Consider the following 21219-nt stretch of genomic DNA (forward strand, 5'->3'; position numbering starts at 1 on the left):
TCACATGGTTAAATGACCATTTTCTCATCGTGGAATCCAATGAATTAATATTGGAAAAAATCTAATTGTAAATATAATTATGCACTAATTTGTGTATTAATTTAATGTGATTAGTTAAAAAGTAAATTTTATTGAAAACAGTATTAATTTAAATTTTAAGTATGAAAGAATCAGTATTGGTATGGATCACGAGAAACACAAAATCATATCATATGAAAAAATTTTTAAAAATAATATTATGTGTAATAGTGTAATGTATAAAGATCGTATAGTTATTTTGAAGAAGAGTAAAATTTAATATTAAAAAATTAATTTTTCTTTCATATGAGTTATGTATTTATTCATTTTTCTTAAAGTGATTGTACTGCACTTACGCACTCACGACTGTAACTATCATTTCTCAATTTATAAATTAATATGATTTAGTGTGATATTTGAAATTATAAATATATGTTTATTATAAAATATATCTAACGTATTATATGAAATTATGTCAGTTTGTAAATTTATTTTTATAAGATATATTTATTTATATGAAATAAATAAATACATCATTTTTCATGACTATAAAAAAAAAATTAAAATTTTTAACTTATGTTAAATAATGTGATAGAGCTCTATTAAAAGAATTGATGATCCACCAAATATTTTCTCTCTACGTTCCCTTTCTAACTACAACCTTAATGAGGTGCATATAGCTTTGCAATTACCCACTTACCAAGCTAAGAGCTATTCATACAAATAAATGAGTGGCTACCAGCTTGGTCCATGATTAATTTAAATAATACAAAAAAAGCAACATTAATAAGATAGATAAATGATATTTACATCTTAAGTCATGCAAGTTCTACACATTTCTTTTGAAAAAAATTAAAAAATATAAAATTCACATAAATAAATTACATCTATTCATTTATTGATAGCTAAAAACCCAAAATCGTTAAAGGCCTTGTAATGTTGGTATCAATAGATCACTAGATCTAAGATAAAGTAACTCAAAATTAATTTAGACCAATTTTTGTAACAAAATTGAACATAATTATTAATCTGTTAAATCCACAACGAATTACACAAAAATAATTTCACAAATTAACGTGATTTTATATGATCCATTAGATCTATTTTACAGTAAAAGTAATTTTATAATCTGACAAAATATGTCAAGTCACATTAATTTTATAGTTAGAGTATTTTCATATATTAATGCAAAATTCCTATTTACCCTTAATCAAGATAGATTAAAATATTAATAATTTCACGGATTCACGAGTAGAAAAGATTATTTTAATTTCTAGTATATTTATCTTATCAGATAAAAAGTACACAAACTTATTATTGAGTTAGGTTAGACATCCTTTTAACTTTATCTAATAGCACCTTTTCACCAAGAGGGAGAGACAGCTAGCACTTGGTACATTTCACCAATATTTAATTGCTTTTAATAACTAGTTATCTTTATTCATCATCCATGACCTTATATTAAATAGATATTTTATTATATGTGAGTGAGATTAATACTTTAATTAAATATAAGAAACATTTCTTAAGGTTTTGGGAAAAACTACAATATCAAGTTTAAAATTTTTGTCCTGTTTATAAAATTTCAAAAGATTTGCTCGCATATTTCTGCCTTATAAAAGTATGTTGCATGTCTTTAGAGCATTGGCAACGGTAGCCAAGTTCAAAATTTGAGAGAAAGTTAAAAGTTTTGATTAAAGTCAAAGTCATTGAAAAAATTAATCCATATTAAATTATCTATTTTGAAGTTAAAATAATAATATAATATTATATATTTTAATAATTATATTTTTTTAATAATTTTTTTGATATTTTGCAAATATACTCCATTTATTAATTAACAATTTAATTTTTATTTAAAATTATTATTTTCTAACTATTTTTTTCTTCAACCTAATTATCTAATATAATATTTTTAAAATGAAATATGATTTCAGAGATGAATAGTAATTGTCCAAATTTGGAGAAGGAAATTACTTTACTTAGCTTAGAGCATTCACATTGGTTTAGGCATATGCATATGTAAAATCACATCTTTTGAAGATCCAATTTGCCATACAAGCAAAACTTCCACATTAGCTTATGCAAATTTGAGACAAAATAATAATAATAAAATATTATCATTTTATTTTATTTTTTTGCTTTTTTTTTAATAGGGTTTGATCTTCAAATATGTAAAATATTTAAGTAAAATATTTTTTAGGGAGTGAATGAGTAAAATATGTAGTAAAATATTTAAAGGTAAAATATGTAGAAAGAGAGTGGGAGGAGAGAAAAAAAATTAATAAAATATGTTTTGGAGAGTGAATAGTAGATCTTTAAACATGTAAAGGTACTGTTCATAACTATGCAAATATTTGAAGATGCATAATCTAATGTAGATAATTTTAGGCTCATATTATGCAAATATGACTTTGCATATGCATATGCATAGACTAATGTGAATGCTCTTAAAAGTGGAGTCTTTGAATTTTGACTAGTCTAATGTAAACCACTTTTATTCAAGTTAGTTAAAATTTGACTAGGTATTGACATTTGACTAGACCAATACAGTACTATAAGCAATCCATTATCAATCTAGGATATGTGAATATTATCAGAATAATTATCAGATCAAAAGATGTGGAGACTGAAGACTCAAATATATATATAAGAAAGCTGGCTTTCATAGACCTTTTATTGATAAACAAAAATGCTTAATTATACAGATCGAAATGTAACAAAGGGATGTTTCACATGCTGTACTTTTAAGAAATTTGTGTACAAGGCAATTAATTAGGGGATTTATGTAAAAAAAAAAATTAAAATTAAAAGGATGTGACATAATGTTGAAAAATGCACTTTATCTTCAATTTTTTCTTTTTAAAACGGTGGGCAGATTATTTTCTTATTTATTGGTCTATCTTATCTTCAATCACCGAGTCGAATTTCTTTTTCCTTCAATAACATAGCTTTTAGGTATACTTATTGATGTGTCATATTATGTGGCTTAATGATATCAACTATATAAGTAGTTCAATGAAAACTATTTAAAAGATGACTTATGTCAAATGCTAGTGAAAATGATAAAATATAGAAATGTTTTTCTTTTTTCTTTTATCTTTCCCTTATATATATCACTTTCCTTAGTTTATTTCATTTTCAATTATTTTGTTACTCATTTTTATGTGAAAATTAAATACATTAATAGTTTGGATTCGCAAAGTGTTTTATCTTATCTCATAGTTATAATTTTTTCAAATTTTTATACAAAATATAATAAACAATTCAAAATTTTTAAATTCTAAAATAATAATAATATTAAAAAATATTTTATTCAATTTTTATTTTTTTAAAAATTATTTTATCTTTATCTCTAACTCCAAACTAGCTCTAAATGAATGAATGCTCCAATCCCATAATTGCCAGCTTTGGAAGTAGTAGTTGAAGTAATCCATTGACCAGATTGCTTTGAACCATGTATTGCAAGACAATGGTCGTAATACAATCGACATGCACGTACGTTGAGTTTGATTGTGTTGGGCCGGGTGACAATTGAAGAGTTCCTACCCAGCTTCATCTGCAATCTCAAGCAAGGCTAGGTTGGGTTGATAGAAGTAGTGCACAAAGATTGATATGTACGATGCGTTAGGGAAGGAGTCGTGGTGTGGGGCAGATAAGAAAGAGGTGAGATGGATGGAGGTGCGTGAACTACGCCATGCAAACTTGGGAAACAGGTTGATCCAAAAAGAGGGTGATCGAGAAGGAGAAACTACTGCAAGGACACGCGTTTGTTGGATATTCATGAGATTAAAAATTTAGTTATAAGTACAATTATATATTAATATATGTATTAATTTAATGTGATTAATTAAAAAATAAATTTTATTAAAAAAATATTAATTTAAATTTTAAATATAAAATAATTAATATTAATATATAAATTAATACATAATTTTATTTATATGCAGAGAAATTCAAATTTTTAATACATCAGGACTGTGAGAGATTGATGCAGCATTCATGCCTTTTTGGTGGCCGTTGTGTAGTTGTAAGATGGATTGGATGTCCCCAATCTATGTTTCAAAGACTTGTGAACCAAATAAATAAATAAATAAAGGAGAAGAAAACGACAAAGTTAAGATAAAAACTAGTGAGGGGGCAAGGGGTAGTATACACTTTGGAGGAAGAGAGAGGGAATGATTTTATAAGGGGGGAGTGAGCTCATGAAGGGATGTGGCAGTGGTGCGGGAGGGTATTATATCTAGGGGTGTAAATCGATCGGCCTGGATAGAAAAAATTGGATTGAACTTTAGACCGGTTAATCTTGATCTTATAAATTATGAAACGAGACTATTCAATCTAGTTTCAGAGTCTATAAATTTTGGATTGGACCGAATTTTTGTATATATTTTTAAAATATTTTTAATAATTTAATATATTATTTTTATATAGTAATTATATAAGTTAATAGTGTAATTTTTATATAATTTATTATTATTGTCCATATAAAATATTTTTTAATGAATTAGTTACATAATCCATATTAATAATTCACTTAATTTTAATTTAATAATTTAAATAATTTTTATATTAATTTATTTGAAAAAAAATTAGGTCGGACCGAACTAATAGCTACCAGTTCAGTCCAGTCCCCATGGATGTTCAATCCAGTCTGGAAAAAATGATTTTTAGTCCATCACCTCTCAAATCCAATCGGACTGATTTACACCCCTAAGTGTATGTATGTAAAATTCAAAATGAAATTTCATTATTATTTTGATAAAATTCAATACAAATTTGAAAGTACTTCTTCAATATGTTTACCCAAACAAATTTTAAGGGCAGGTTTGGGGCCTAAAACAAGACACAAAATTCTCATATGATCTAATTTCATTTCATTCCATCTTATTCATAAACATAATTCAAATTCAAAATTTTCAAACTAATCATTACAAATTTTTCAAAATAATTATTACAACCTTTTCAATATTTTAAATAAAAAATAATTACAAAATTTTCAAATCTCTAAACAAAATTAATATTATAAAGTTATATTATAACAATATTTTAATTTTATAATATTTCTTATTCAACCTTTTTTATTTCATTCTTCAAAATTTTAAAAATACTCAACTCAAACTATCTCATTATATCACTCATCAAACTTTTCCTAAATTTATCTCAATCGCAAAGTTGAATATATAAAACAAATTGTCAATACTCCTTTAAAAAATTTTTTAAAAATTAGGCCAATTGTTTTAACAAAAAATTTATATGTATGTATTTTTTATATATTTTATTAATATTATTGATTGTATTATTTTTTAATATAAAATAATTATTTTAATTAATTATATTAATAAAATATAAAAAAAAAACACATAAAAACGACTGTAGCATAACTCTTTTCTTAGAGCATCCTTAGTGAAATATCTAACATAAAAAACCATCTTCAAATAGTTAATAGAACATAAAAAATTATCATATTGGATTAGTCAAATCTTAACTACAGTAACTTTACAGTAAATCCAAATTTGATAAGTGCTATACACACATCAAATGTTTATTTTATTATTTTTTTATAATTATTTCTCTTCTCACCATCTATTTTCACAATATTTAAGGGAGTTTTTTAAATTAAATAGTAAAATATGATAAAATAAAATAAATTAATTATAAAAAAATTAAATACTTTTTAAATTATTAATTACTTATTATTATATAATAAATAAATAGATAATTCAATATAAAAATTTGATATGAATAGTTAAAATTAGAATTATCTTATATTATTTTATTATTATATAATAAAAAATAATTATTTTAATATAAAAATTTATGTAAATAAAATAGTTAAAATTTAAATTTATTTTATATTTATCAAAATTATCTTTTATATATACATAATCTACTAATAATACTCTTAACAATACTCTTAACTATGATAATTTTAATTACTTCTCTCCCAGGTATAATAATAATATATACATACATACATATATTATATATATATATATATATATATGGAGAGAGAGCAGGAAAAGGAAAGAAAGTGACAGGACAGTCTGAGATTGAGACAGTTTAGGCAGGTGGGACCAATGTAGGCAGCGATACGTTTGAAAACTCTTGTCTTCTGTGAAATCTGTGGTCCATTACCATGTGATGTGGCTTTAGTGGTGTCATTGTCATCGTATATAGGTTCACAGTAGGCAAAAACCCATTCAAACAGACAAATTATCTCTTCCCCGTTCGGCACGTAACCCTACCTCGTACACTATTTATTTATTTTTGCTTTTTTAAATTTTAAATATTTCTTTTTTACATTAAAAATAAACTAAAATTTGTTTATTGACAAAGAAAAGAAAAAAGCTGTCATTGTCTACTGATAAGTACGATGTCTTATTGGCTTCTTGAATTCTGTTTACCACTTTTCTGACACAACTCTACTTTCCTTTTTTAATAATGTAATGGAAATCCTCCTCTATGGCTCTCAAATATATGATTAAAAAAAAAAAAAAAAGATAAATCGATTAATAAATTTTTTTAATTTAATATATTAAATTAAAATTAAATGATTTATTAAATAAAATTACTTAATAAATTATATAACTATAATATATAAAAATATTATATATTATAGTTATATATTAAAAAAATATAATAATACATTAATCAAAATATATATAATTATAGACTTAGTACCAATACTATAACTAATAATTATATTAATAATATTATGATAAATTGTTAATATTATATTAAATAATACTCTATATAGTTATAGTGATTTAATACTAATATATTAAATTAACTATACTAATACTATTATAAATTTATACATATATTATAATTTGTACTATATCTCTTATAATATGTTAATATATTAATATATACTAGTACTATATATTATAGTTATATATTAAAAAATATAATATTTATATAATATTGTGATATATTAATAATTAATTATATACAATTATTTATATAAATAATATATAAATAATAATTATCATTATTTTTTTCATTCGATCCAATTCGGAGCTAAAAACCCTAGACCGAATTCATTCGGTCTTATAAAATTTGGACCGAATTGGACCTAATTAAATTCAGTCCAAAAATGGCCAGTTCGATCAATTTCTCCAGTCCAGACCGACCGAATTACACCCCTACATTTTTGTTTTATAATTAGGTGGTTTTAAATTACAAAACCGCTTCTAACTAGTCAACCATTTTTCCTCAAATAAGAGCCTTCCAATTACATGCTGCCATCTCAAAAATTACACCAAACTCAAGTTACACTCGTTCATATGGGAAATAAAATGGCAAACAAGAGATAGGAAACTAGAGGATGCTTATGATAGGAACCAAGCTCTACTTCCAATTTCACCGTCGAGCAATCCTTCGCCTACCAGCAGTCCACCTCCACCAGTCCACCACCACCAGTCTATCGCTATTATTTCCAGTTGCTTCACTTTCATCGACAAAGAAAGAAAGAAAAAATCAAAATAAAAAGCTACCAAAGAAGAAAAGGAACATTGATAATGTTTTTGAAAATATGAAAAAATTCCCTTCCCCTCTCCCTCTTCCACCAAATCCCCCTAACCTCACCCTGCCTCTAGAGGAGTAGTAGATCATATTGATTTCTTGGTTGGAAAAATTTGTGAAGACTAGAATGCCCTTTTGTACTCCTTTATAGTTTTCTTAGTGTCCTCCCACGATTTGTCCTTTCACACCCTATTCTCACACGAAAACCCCCTCTCATAGCAATATAGATGCACAAGAATGTTGGACAGTGCGAAACAAACAAAAGAGTTTGAAAGGAAACAACAGTAGCAAAATCAACAGGCAAATGATAAACAGAAAGAGAAAGCGGACCAGAGATTGATGTGAAAATGTGTGACGCCCCCAATTCCCCACGCCCGAACACGGGAAAATCGAGACGTCCGGATGGTGACAACCCGGGTCACCATCCCATCGACGGGTGGCAAGTGTGTGCAAAGGCAACAAGTGTGCACAAGAAAAACGCAGCGGATAACGAAAGTCATATAACTAAGTACCAGAATTTTTTTCTTAACATAATACAGGCTGTTTAAAACATACATAAATAAAATATTACAAAAACCACAAATACAGTTTTAAACAAATATAAAACATATCATCAGCAACCCGGCGGAGCCGCATCCTCGGGCTCAGCCTCCTCCTCCTCATCCTCATCACCTGCACCAAAGGCTACGGAACCACAAATGGTTCCGCAAGTAAGTAAACCCAAACGCTACCAGATAAAAACACATAGGACTCAAACAATATGCATGAAACATGCCCAATGTACAAAGCCCATAAAACATAATTTTTTCCACACACGCCAAAAAATCCCATTTGGCCCAAAAACATATCCTTTCCGAAAAACACGCCAAAAGTCACATTTGGTCGCCAAAAGTCCATTTGGCCCAATATCTCGCCAGAAGTCCATCTAGCCCAATATTTCGCCAGAAGTCCATCTGGCCCACGCCAAAAGTCCCATTTGGCCTCACAAACCATTATCCAATTTTAACCGTATGCACCATGACCTCCCCTAGGGGTCATCCGCACACCCTGGCTCCAGTGCCACACCGCAGAGTACCACTACGCATGTGACACCTAACGAGCGATGCCCAGTTCTGCGCCCCGCGCGTTCGTAGCCAAGCATCCTCTAGCCCTCGCCAGCGAAGGGCCACGGAGTCGGTGAGTAGGGCGATGCCCGGTTCCGCGCCCGGCGCGTTCGTAGCCAAGCATCCCCTAGCCCCGCTCCCGTCATCGCTCTCGACAACTCAGGGGACATCACTCAGTTTATTCCGCTCCCGAGTGACCAGAGGAGCTCCACCGAGATAATAACTCATCCCGGCTTGGGCTCGTGATACACACGCACCCGCAATACACTTACGCCAATACACAGGCTTTTCACATAAATCCACAAACACGCGTGCATGCACCATGTAATGCCATAACAATGCATAATAAAATAATCCAACAACATAAAACAAATAAACAGGCAACTCCGTCCTCCATCCATCTGACCCCCGAAACTCCTCGGACTCAGTCCGGAATCAACAACCAACAACAATAAATAAATTGAATGAGCGATATATATTTAAATCTGAAAATAGGGTTTGGAAAATACTTACAGCGCTATATGGTATTTTTAGAAAGCTTGCGGCGTTGCAAACGGCGGAAGAAAAGCAACGTAACAGTGTATTTTACACTGTGTCCGTGGGTAATAAATTACCCACTTTTGAACGGGGACAAACTAGAGCTTAGGATTGATAGGGAATGGTCTAGGGATGATTGTGAAGCTATTGGAAGTGATGGTTGGCCGTGGGTGGCGGCGAAAACGCCGGAAATAGGCCGGAAAACTCAAATCGGAAAGCAAGCTCGTAGGAGCTGTTCCGGTGGTCGTTGGAGGCCGGAAATAGGTGGGTTAGGACGGCAAGGAGTCGGTGATGAAGTGGTAAAGAAATGGTGGCCGGAGGTGGAGCGACGGCGGCGGATCGAGCCAAAAACTGTGGGGTTTCAAATGGCTTTTCCGGCCAAACGGCCGGCCGGATGGGGGAGATATTTGGTGGGAAGGTGCGCCGGAGGGCGGGGGTTCGAACAAGACCGGCGGCGAGCCAAACGGTGGCCGGACGGCAGCAGTCTGGGCTGAAGAAGATTCCGGCGACAGGGGTGAAAACAGAGCAGGTGCAGCAACTTCCGGCGACTCTCGAAAGCTAACGGCTGGTCCGATGGCTCTGAAAATTGGTGGGGATGATCTATGGTGGAAGGGGAAGAGAATGGTGGTGACGGCGCACCAAACGGTGGCCGGACGGCGGAGAACCGGCCAGTCAAAGTGGAGGCAACGGGAATGAGAAAAAGAGGGAGGATGCACGGGGAGAGGGAAACCGGAAAGGAAAAGAGAAAGAAAAAGAAGAAAAGAAGAAAAGAAGAAAAAGAAAAAGGAAAAAGGGAAAGGAAAAAGAGAAAAGAAAAGAAATGAGGTCCAGTCCTCACTCCGGAAACTAAAACTGATCCGCCGAAAACGATTTTAAAAACCGTAAAACGACTAAATAAAATAAACACCACATCAAATAAATTAAAAAACCAATTTAAAACACATTAATTTAAAATAAATAAACTAATATATTAATTAAATTAAAAACAACCCTTCAGTAAAAATACACGCAAAAACGGGTCATCACAAAATGAAACAGAAAAAAGGGTTTCTCTCATTTATTTTCATTATGTCTAGTATTTGAGGTTTCTCTTGTAAGATTCGCAAATCCCAACCACTCAGTCCATACATTAAAAAAATAAATAAACTCACATGAAGAAATTACTTTCAATTACATTCCTTTCAATCCATCAACCCATTATCCACCAAATCAATCCACATAACATTAGTCAAAAGATTTTGCATGACATAGTATAAACCCAAGTCATGGCGCCAGTTTGATTCTCAAGAGATTTGCAACATCTAAACTTCATTTTTTCAAATTTTGTAACTGTAAAATCCTTGCTTGCTAAAGAGAGTTCCAATCATCACTCTTCAGTTATCAACTTCTCATAAACTCCTCAATTGGTTTTGCGCAATTTTTGAAAGATAATCCCTCTATAGTCGAGTACACTCTCACTCGTGCTGTTATTACTTGGAGGTAGCAGTTCTTCATCCTTGTCTTGGAGATAGATTGAGTGGTTAACTGAAAGAATAAGAACATGATTTAAATTTTGTGAAAACACCAAGAAGCCTGATAGTTAGGTACCATTGAACAAGAAAAAAACACAGACGGTGATAGAGAATTGTATATATATATATACGAGCTAGTTTAGGAACTGAACTCTAGTAGCCCACACCTAATCTTGTTATATAATTGAACAGTTTTTCATCTTCTTCAGGAGACCACAAACCTTTCCTTAATTTTTGCTTCAAATTGCACTAATGATGCCCCATTCTTTAGAGGGATATGATGAGGACAACATTGTTATATTTATGTAGCTGCTGCTGGCATGATCACTTGGACATGGGATGTTTAAGGAGCCCTAACTCGCGACACTCAAGTTATGACTCTTCTTTGCAATGTTTCACTCTAAGCAAACGAAAAGCCCATTCCTTTTAATGAAACTTTTCGTTTCATTACCCTAATAGACAAATAATCCCAAACAAGTTCTGTCCATTCCTTTTAATGAAACGCTTCGTTTCATCACCCTATTTCATAGTAAAATTTGGCCTCCTCCCTATCAAGTAGTGTGTAGAGCTCCTTGACTGGGGAATGTGTATATAACTTTTCAAAAAAATTATATTCAAAGAATTTTTTAATATTATAATATTTGCATTTAACCTTTTTTTTTCTATTTTTTAAAATCCAATAAAACATCTCAACTTACACTGTTTCACTAATATTTATAAATTATTTTATAACCATTCACAAAATTCTCATATCATCTCACTGTCTAAACATTCTCTTAGACTTGAGAGACCAAATTATAGTATGAAAAAATCAAACGTGTTGAAGTACGTGGGTTTAATCTCTATTTACTATAATGAATAAGGGCAGGGATAGGTTTACTACCATATTACTACCCATTTACTACTTACAAAGGATTTGAAAATTTTATTTTTTTATCATTTTCTTTTAAATATTTTTTTAACATTCTTAATCATTAAGAAAAAAATTAAAAAAAAAAAATAATTTTATTAATAATCAGTTCATTAATCATTAAGTAAAATAAAAAATTAAAAAAAATAAAATATAAAAAGAATAGTAAATGGGTAGTAGGATGGTTGTAACTCTATCATTTTCCAATGAACAATATTTGTTTATTAGAAATGAGTAAATATTCAGTATATTTTAATAATTTATCTTTAATATTGAGATTGATAAGGAAAATGAATAAATAAATATTATTAGTTTTAGATTAAATTAAAAATACTATTTTTTTTTTTCAGATTTTGGCAATTAGGGCTATATCTAATTTTTTTGAGCCCAAACTCGGCTTTTGGACTTCTTTGTATTTAATTAGATCCATCTCAATTGATTTCGCGTATAAAGTCCTAAACCCAGCGGTATGGCTTCTTCTCAGTCAGTTATCAGCCCAGTTCCAGTAAAATCCTAGCATGTATTTTCTTCAAATCTTTTGTACAACTAGCCATGTCAAGCTCTAGTTTCTGGTGTTTGATATATTTTCTCAGCAACCAAACACGGGTACGAGCAAGGAGGAAGAAGGAAAAAAAAAGGAAATATCGATTACGTGGCAAAATACGGAGTAATAAACGAATGGCCCGATCAAAGGAATTGCACACTTTGCAGTACTCTAGCTATTGCGGGAAGATGTTGTTCTGTAATGTCAAACCACGTGGCAAAAGGCTAGTGGCCGATGACCCAAGTAAACCTTAGCCCGTCCCCATTCGATCTGCCGCTCTTATCTCTCAACCCCATCTAGCCCTCACTCAACTCGCATAGACACCACTTCTCCGCCGTATCCACCGCTGTCCCTTGTCTTGCATAGGAAACTCTTTCTGGGTCGGTTTAAATTTTACAACTTTATAATGGTTAGTAGAAAATTTGCACTGATTTTTCTTCAACTTCAATGTTTATCATGTCGAGCAGGTGGTGGATGATCTTGATGGAGACGCCAGCAGATGCAAATTCTCAAAACTTAACAACTGCTGCCAATGAAGCTGTTCATGAACAGGATAGTACGGTCCCTGCTGCTACAAATCATGGGTATATACCACTTTCCTCACATTTGGTTGATTAACAGTTCATTTACCCTCTTGCGTTTTATTATTGTTTTTCAAAATCTTGGGGTTTCAATATTTTGGAGCTGAGAGTGGAGTGATTCGTTCAATAACTTGATACAACTATTTGATTTCACTGAGTGTCACCACCTTCCTGATAGAAAATAAAAAAATAATAAACAAGAAGATGGAGAGGAGAAAGAGGGCAAGAGACTTTTGAGGGTTACATCTGCTCTCTCTCAAATGTTATTGAATACAACACATACATCCCTATTTACAGGAAAAATACATTGAGATAAGATAAAGTAAATATTTTAAACATTATGAAAATCAAATCAAGATAATATCAAATCAATAATTTGGTTTGATATTAACCCCAAGTGGTTAGTCCAAGTGGTCAAGGCCTTGGTCTTGGGGTATCACTTCACTCAAGGTCTAAGGTTTGACACTTCATAGATGCAAACAATCCTTTGGGGCCACACTCGTGGTAAAAAGCCAACAATTTAACCAGTTCCGTGTTGGGAAACTTCCAAGGGTGCGATGCATGGGACCGGGGTTTACTCTACAAAGATGGGTCCAAAGGGCCCTTGCCTTGGAAAGGTTCCCTGACATAAAAAAATATAAATTATTAATTTGATATTATCTAGAACATCCCCTCCCAAACTCAAGGTGGAGAACTTTAGATTCTTGAGTTTGAAATTTGAAAGTAGCTTTCATATTCATTAATTGATCGCCGATGAGATGATGGTGTTGGTGATGAAATGGCTGGCAACTGAAACATCAAATTTGGAGCTATGGCCAACAATGGGCTATATATAGCCTTGATCAACTATTGGACCAAAATCAAAAGACCAAAATTGGATCTTGGGCTTCAAACAATGCTCACAACAGATCAAAATCCAATAAAAAAGGTCTCACAGCTAATAGAGATACTCCAAATGTATTGATTTGAGACGATACATAATTGAACGGTGATGAAAATTTTGTGAGAGGTAAAGTTGGTGGAAGAATAAAAATTTCATAGGATCAAGCCTAGCATTAGCCAAGGGCTCTAATACCATGATAGAAAATAAAATATAATAAACAAGAAGATGGAGAGGAGAAAGAGGGCAAGAGACTTTTGAGGGCTACATATTTGCTTTCTCAATTATTATTGACTACAAGACATACATCCCCATTTATAGAAAAATCACATTGAGATAAGATAAAGTAAATATTTTAAACATTATGAAAATCAAATCAAGATAATATAATTATGAAAATTGAATCAAGATAATATCAAATCAATATTGATCAAACTATAAGATTTGGGCGACTAACTCGCCACGACCCTGGGCTTGTATTGCATGGGCCTTGTCCATCATCGGGCCCGTTCTGTTGCGGCTGGAAAGCTCCCTCCAGTATGGTTGAAATGAATGAGGACGATACTTCAAGTGAAGTCAATAAAGACTGCTGTATGCAAGTTCTTTCTGTCTTCATATGCTTTTATGTCGGTTGTTAATGGAATTTTGATGCTTCTCTGTTCTATGATTTTCATTTTATTAAAGCACGATATTGCACTTGAGATTGTAGAGGCACGGAACCGGAATTGGAACCGGAACCGGAACCTGAGGTTGCTGAAGAAGAAGTGAAAGGCATACTTGAAATTATTGCATCCACTGGGAAATTCTGGTATGCTTTTATATAAGATTTTCCTTCTTTATGTCTTGTATGTTTAGCTATTTTGCTTACCTTATCGTATTATGTGCCATGGTTGGTGTATTTTTCATTATACTTCCAGATTAGCTGCTAATTATAACTAAGCTTGTTTTCTGAAGTTGGTGATTATAAAAATAAAATGAATAATATCTACAGTAAGCAAGTTATTCTTCCCGATCAAAATAACGGAGGAAAGAAGAGCATGTTTAAAAAGGTTCAGTTAACAACACAAATAATATTTGTGGTCATTGTTTCTAACTTCTTATGTTTTCTTAGAATGGTTTGCAGAAATTCACCTTTTACTGATTAAAAAAAAAGAAAAAGAAATTCACCTTTGAAAAGACTTGATAGAATTGGAGTTTTTATTTATCTATGTTTGATATAAAACTCTTGCAAGCACTTGCAATAGCATGAAGTAATCTTTCGACCCAGTGCATGACAATTCTTTTGCTTTGATGACAGTGTGACTTGTCGACATGGTTATGACATCTTAGTTCCTTGTAGCTAGCTAAAGGATAAAAAAGCCATGTAGTTTGGGAAGTATGAATATGACTTGCTTACACACTTGTAAATAACTACTTATATGGCCACCATAGCAGTCCCACCTTTCTGGTAATTTTGGAATTTTCATTGTGTGAATCATCATTGGTCCCTTCATGTCCTCTGCCACTGCCACAACCAAATTTATGGCCCCTGTATCAGAATTGCAAGTCTTTGATCAGTGCAAATGCTATGATTGGTGCCCATTGTTGCTTCTGTTACACCTAGTGCTGGCAACCACCACTTTTTCCATCTCTTTAAACATAGTGATTTAGGCACCGATACTTGGTGGGTGTGATAACCATTTAATGTTTTCCACTACCAAGACTCCTAATACTGCAATGACTTTTAGAATATCACCATCATTTTTTGCCATCACCCAGTCGTCCCAGGCCAGCTTACAATTACTGCCCCCACTTCCAGCAGGCACCACTAGTGCACTACAGCTGCTGCTATGCCATTGCTACCATTGCAACACCAACTGTATTGAAGCGCCACCAATGCCATTACAATCACACCACCAGTGGAACCGCTACTTCGTGTGCTATTCTTCTACAAAAAACTGTTTCTGCAATCATTGGCATTGTATTTTGCTCTTGCAATGCTCTCCTGTGGGCTGTTGTTGCCATTATGGGCACTTTTTGTTTTATTCTCTAGTTCTTTATGCACGATTTTATTTTACTTTATTTTTATCCTAGGAGTTTTTCCATTTGACTGGTGCGCCACTTGACTATCACTTATTTGACAAATGCTACTAGTCTACATATGGTCTCTTTTTGGCTTCTTTTGTTGTTATGACAATGGATTCTTGAGTAGGTGCTGAAATGACCAAAATTAATTTAACAACCTCTTTTTTTCTTTCTAACAATGAAGTACGATAGCCTATAGTGTATAGCAGATTCATTCCTGTTCATGTTATTATATAGTTATTTAATTGTTTAGGCTATTGCAGTTAACAATGGCAATCAAGAGCCTAGGAACTTACTTATAAAAAAAAGAATGGCAATCAAGCCCCTTTTCTCTCTCATCTTGCATGTTACAATTGTAGGGAATGTGAAAGTGAATGTGGTTATGGTGCTTGATATAACTGCTTGTTTCCTCTTGATAATTTTTTCATGTTTATTTGGTACCTCAGGCATGCTTGGTACAAATTGAAGAGCATGCTATCCTTTCAGCTGAAGCAGGTATGGGGAGGTATACGTGCATATGGGTCTTAGTTATTTTCATCATTGCATCTTTATCTTTGCTTCCCAAAATGACCTTTACCTTTTTCTCTGTCTGTGATTTATAATGAAGGTCTTGTCAGAGTATCCTGAGTCAAAAATGACAAGTGAGCAGCAAAATGCTTCTTTAGGAGAAACCTACCCTGAGCTTGTAAAAAGGTTGGATGAAGGTATCTTCCTAATCATTTTTGGTTATTCAAGTATATAGCTTGGTCAGGAAGCTAATCAGGCCTCTTATTCCGCCGGCCCAAAGAATCATTTGATATTGCTTACCTTGCAGTGCTTGCGATACCCAACATGAGATGTCCACGTCTGGTGCTGTAGTTGTTATTTTTAGGTTTAGTCAATAATTGCTTCTGTTCCAAAAAAGTTCTTAGTTCCATTCCAAATCCTCAGGTTTTGTTTAGTTTGTTCATGAAATTATTTGTGTGTGGATTTGATCATTGAGCCCCTTATTGCTATAGAAAAAAAAAAGTTTAATGACCTTTTATTTATTTACTTTTTCTATGATGCAGCTCTTGTTAGCTTTGTTGAAGGTCCACCGTTTACCCTGCAGAGGCTCTGTGAGGTGGTTTACTTCATTCCATTAGTACATAATATGCTGTTCTAGTCGTATGACTTATGATAATAGCATACATTTGTTTGTTGACTCTTCATGTATCCTCATTTCTCGTATAATTGGTGAGGCGTTCCCAGTTGTTTTGGAACTATCATCCTATGCCGTCCAACCCCCCCCCCCCCCCCCCCCCCCAAAACAAAAAAAAGGGAAGGAAAAGAGGGAAAAAAAAGAAAAAAGAAAAAACTAAACAAATGGATTTTTTTGGGGCTGGGTAGATGGGGATAATTGTGCATCTCTAAGTAATTTCTGAAATTTCTGACTTCTTGGATCGGAAGATCTTCACATTAATTCTGTCTCATTGCTTTTACGTATTTAATTTTCTTTCAATATATCTTAGTTTATCATCTTATTTATCTGTATTGGACAGATCCTGTTGGAAGCTCGAAGTGTTTATCCAAATATCTCAAAACTTGCTTTAGCACTAGAAAAGGTATGCTAGTCAATACTCTCCCCAGCATCGTGTTTTTTCTGTTTCCTTTTTTGTTATGTCATTTATGGAGTTGTCTTTGCCCAGTGCGCAGCAATCGAGTCTCAGGACCCTATTTTTAATGCTTATTGTTACAACCGGTTTTATCTTGTCTGTTTGTAGAATTTATTGGTGACAACTATGTTGACCATCTCTACCGATCCGTATCCACAAGCAACGATGCAAAAGACAGATGAACCAGAGAAGGCAAGGGAAGAACCCGAGCCTCACCCCAATTCAGCACAAAATGGGGTGGAACCTGTGGCAGGAGACAGGGATGAAGTAATGACAGATGTAGAAGAGGCTGATATAGATGATGAAATGACCATCGACATGGAAGCCTTTGAAGAAATAGTTGGATCTGCAGAAACAAAAACCGAACCTACTGCTAATTCTTAGTATTTAGGGATTAGTTTTCTGTTAATTGAATGGCTCAGTTCTTACTGATGATCTGTTCATGGCTCCACATATACATGTTTTCTCATTGTCAGTTGCACCTGAGATCCGGAATTCCAGATGAATGGTGCAACTGGCCCAGTTTATTATAATGATGATGATGATGATGATTATCGTTATCTTTATGATGATCATCATAATGTATGGGAAATGATTTGTACACTAGAGTCTGTAAGTCTCGTATACTCTATTTAAAAAAAGTACAAATATGAAATTCATGCAAAAAATCAAATTTACGCTCTCACAAGGTCTATCTTCAAAAGTTTATTTTTCTGTTTAAAAAATATAAATTTATATTAATAAAAAAAATTGTACATGAAGCTCAGTCACAAAACAAAGTCTTTGGCCCTGTAAGGGTTTTTTTTTTTTCTTAAAATTTTTCAAGAGTTTATTGAACTTCAATCCAAGCACCTTTTAAATCTTTAAAAGTTAAAAGAATTTTGATATGCAAACTATTGAATGGAAATTGCGTAATTTGTACATGAAAAGTTTAATTTTCCCAAAAGATTATTGATCTGTTTCGATGGGTTTAAGAGATATTTAGAATGCCTTGTTTATAAATGGACAAAAATAACCTTACTGAACTTTTGTAATAATTAAATAAATAAATAAATTTATTTATATCATAATTCTACTTGTCACCCATACATCTCACTTTCAATATCTGATCACTTTTATTTTAACGCTTGTATAAGCAGAATTTATTTTCGCAAGGAGCTAGATATTACACTACCATGGCAATCTCTATATTGGAACATGCATTGCCACATCCTTCTAAGGTTCAATGCGATCTCAATATACGTTTTTGAGAAGGGTGAAGTAACAATGCGTTATTTTTATTCAAACTTCCTCCAAGTTGCACTAATCAAAGACTTTATGTACTCCTGAGCATCTTCTTCAGTAACATTGCTATCATTAACCATGTAATATTGGATTGATTTAAGGAAAATCACCACTTTCTAGCTCGTCTTGATCAGATAAAAAACACAAAACATGTACACACAAACACATATGTAGATTGAAGTTAATCTATATATGTTTATAATGTCAGGTCGTAAAAAAATTCATGATGAAATTCTTAAGTTAGTCTATATGGTTTGTATACCGTAGATGTTACAGATCATACACGAGTTGTAGAATATTGATAAGCAAGGAATTATATTCATTGTATATTCCTTGTAATGCCACTTTGCCTCCAAAAAATAAGATTAACATAAATCTATCCATTGAAATATTCATAGTAGAGTAATGAACTAGAGGAAGTATATGTAACACCCGGAAAAAAAAGTTAGAGAAGAAACGATTATGAATTTAGAAATCAAGGTCTTATCGTTTTTTTAAGACCTCAAACGTCATTGAATCCTTTCTACTTGAGAGAGTTAAAAGTCATTTCATTGATAATGTGATGCAGGAGGATCTACGCCCTATGATGAGTATTCTTAATATTTGGGCCAGAGGTGGTAGATTTGGGCAAAGAACGACCTATCCCTCAATTGGACGATGAGGGTGCAATTAGACTTATCTGTCAGATGGGTGAGGAGACTTATACATTAGTTGGGCAAGGCGACTTATTCTTTGGTTGGATGAAGAGAAGTGGTGATATCAGTATTTTAACTACAAATTTGGTTATAGGTGTCAGAATTATGTATATGACCCCAATCTAGAAAGTTCTTTTCAGCATGCACATCGTGGTCACCACGCTTTACATGGTGGGACCTTTTCTCGACTCTAAAATCAGCCATTTTTACCTCCTAATCGTCAATTTTAGTTAACTCTTTCATTTTTGGTTAATTTTCTTTTATGGTAATATTTATCTTTAGTAACTATTTTATTATGGATTCTTAGGCTAGATTTTAACCATAGTTATCTTATTCCGTATTATATTGTTTGGCCTTAATTATAACTGTGCCATTTTTGGTTAGCTATTTAAGTCAGCTTGTGGGCTTTAGAGAGTGATCTTTGATTATCTTGAACCTTAATCTTAGAGTTTCTCTTTATTTGTGATTTTTCTCAATCTCAGTCTCTAACTTCTGTTGTCTAGCTAGCTGCTAAAATAATCTTCTATTTTGATCCGACGTCACAATGTTGCCCGATGACTAACTCAAGGTGGGGGGGGGGGGGTGAATTAGGTTGGTCTAAAGAAGTAATAATTATAAAGCAATACACAATATAAAATGTGAATAAAATACTAAGTAGTAGTAAATAGAAAGAGTAAGGGTAAGAGAAATGCAAATTTGATATTTTAACGAGATTCAATCCCATTGGCTATGTACTTGCCTCAAGCTACCCATTGAGAATTCTTAAACTCACTATTCAACATTTTTCAAGTGGAGTTAGAAACCTATTACACATTTGAGCAATACTGCTTAAAAAAATTTGTGTAGAACACATTCTACATTTACAATCACCTTACGAGTGATGATTAAACTATTCCCCATGTAGAACTCCTACACTCATAAGTGTTACGTATACCCTTTTACTGTTTATACTAGAGTTGATAGTTGGTGGGTTATCAGAGTACATTCCTCAATGAGTGAAATGAAAATAGTATAATGCAAACTATATCTCTATCAAAATGAACAAGTGATAAGGCTCAATGATAAGAAAAGAGAGATTGAAAGCTTTTGATGAATGAATGTTGTAAAACTTGTAGTTGATGTGTTTTTGAATATCTCAAATGAGCTATTTATAGACATATGATACTTCATTTTCAAATTTAAAAAGATTCAAATGTCAAAAAGGAGAATCACTCATTTTTCAAATATTTTAAATTAAAGTTTTTGCCTTTTACAATTGTCGAAAAAATCATTCACTTTTCAAATTTCTCAAACAAAAGTTTATACTTTTCCACATATGTCAAAAAGAGCATCATTTACTTTTCAAAACTTTCAAACAAAATTATTTACTTTTTGCATATGTAAAAAAGAGTATCAATCACTTTTCAAATTTTCAAACATATCATACACATGTGAAAGATCAATTAATCATCTTTTAAAAAATTCAAATTTTCAATTTTCAAATATATCATTCATATGTGAAAAATGTAACTTGATGGTTTATGAGAAAAGATTTTTTTTGAGCCTTAAACCATTTTCGAATTTTAAAAAAGATGTACAAAATTACTCTAAAAGTATTATTTGTATGTTTGTTCATTTTCTTGCTATGCTTGATTCGTTGATGTGCTTGGTTCTATTATGTAGACAACTTGATTTTGTGACTATTTTATGCTTGAACTCGTTTCTTATTATCAAAATCCATGCATAAATATATAATTATATGATGCTTGAAACCTTGAGTTCAACAATCCTCCCTCCTTTTGATGATGGCAAATACTTAGTAAAACTTTGATATCCATAGTAATGCTCAAGCTCCCGTTGAGAATGTGCATTAGTTTTTTAAGTAATGGATAAATATAATTCAAAGCATATATATATATATATATATATCAAGCTTAACCATTCAAGGGGCA

General features: G+C 32.2%; 1 protein-coding gene across 1 annotated transcript; it reads left to right on the top strand.

Moving 5' to 3' along the window:
* Nucleotides 1-12093: 12093 nt before the first annotated feature.
* LOC122311398 (serine/threonine-protein phosphatase 4 regulatory subunit 2-like) lies at nucleotides 12094-17994 on the top strand. The gene is made up of 8 exons (XM_043125951.1): nucleotides 12094-12530; nucleotides 12618-12734; nucleotides 14321-14419; nucleotides 16122-16170; nucleotides 16283-16379; nucleotides 16725-16777; nucleotides 17196-17258; nucleotides 17418-17994. The coding sequence occupies exons 2-8, from the start codon at nucleotides 12625-12627 to the stop codon at nucleotides 17691-17693; spliced, it is 747 nt and encodes a 248-aa protein (XP_042981885.1). The 5' UTR covers nucleotides 12094-12530; nucleotides 12618-12624; the 3' UTR covers nucleotides 17694-17994.
* The last annotated feature ends 3225 nt before the right edge of the window (nucleotides 17995-21219 follow it).

This window comes from Carya illinoinensis, chromosome 5 (genome assembly GCF_018687715.1).
Source record: "Carya illinoinensis cultivar Pawnee chromosome 5, C.illinoinensisPawnee_v1, whole genome shotgun sequence".
In the NCBI taxonomy this organism is placed as follows: domain Eukaryota; kingdom Viridiplantae; phylum Streptophyta; class Magnoliopsida; order Fagales; family Juglandaceae; genus Carya; species Carya illinoinensis.

Excerpts from the sequence above, each read along its gene's own strand:
- LOC122311398 (XM_043125951.1), top strand. The coding sequence starts at position 12,625 with ATGATCTTGATGGAGACGCCAGCAGATGCAAATTCTCAAAACTTAACA. Across the intron at positions 16,380-16,724 it reads TGTAAAAAGGTTGGATGAAG|CTCTTGTTAGCTTTGTTGAA; the intron begins GTATCTTCCTAA and ends TCTATGATGCAG. Across the intron at positions 16,778-17,195 it reads CCCTGCAGAGGCTCTGTGAG|ATCCTGTTGGAAGCTCGAAG; the intron begins GTGGTTTACTTC and ends TGTATTGGACAG.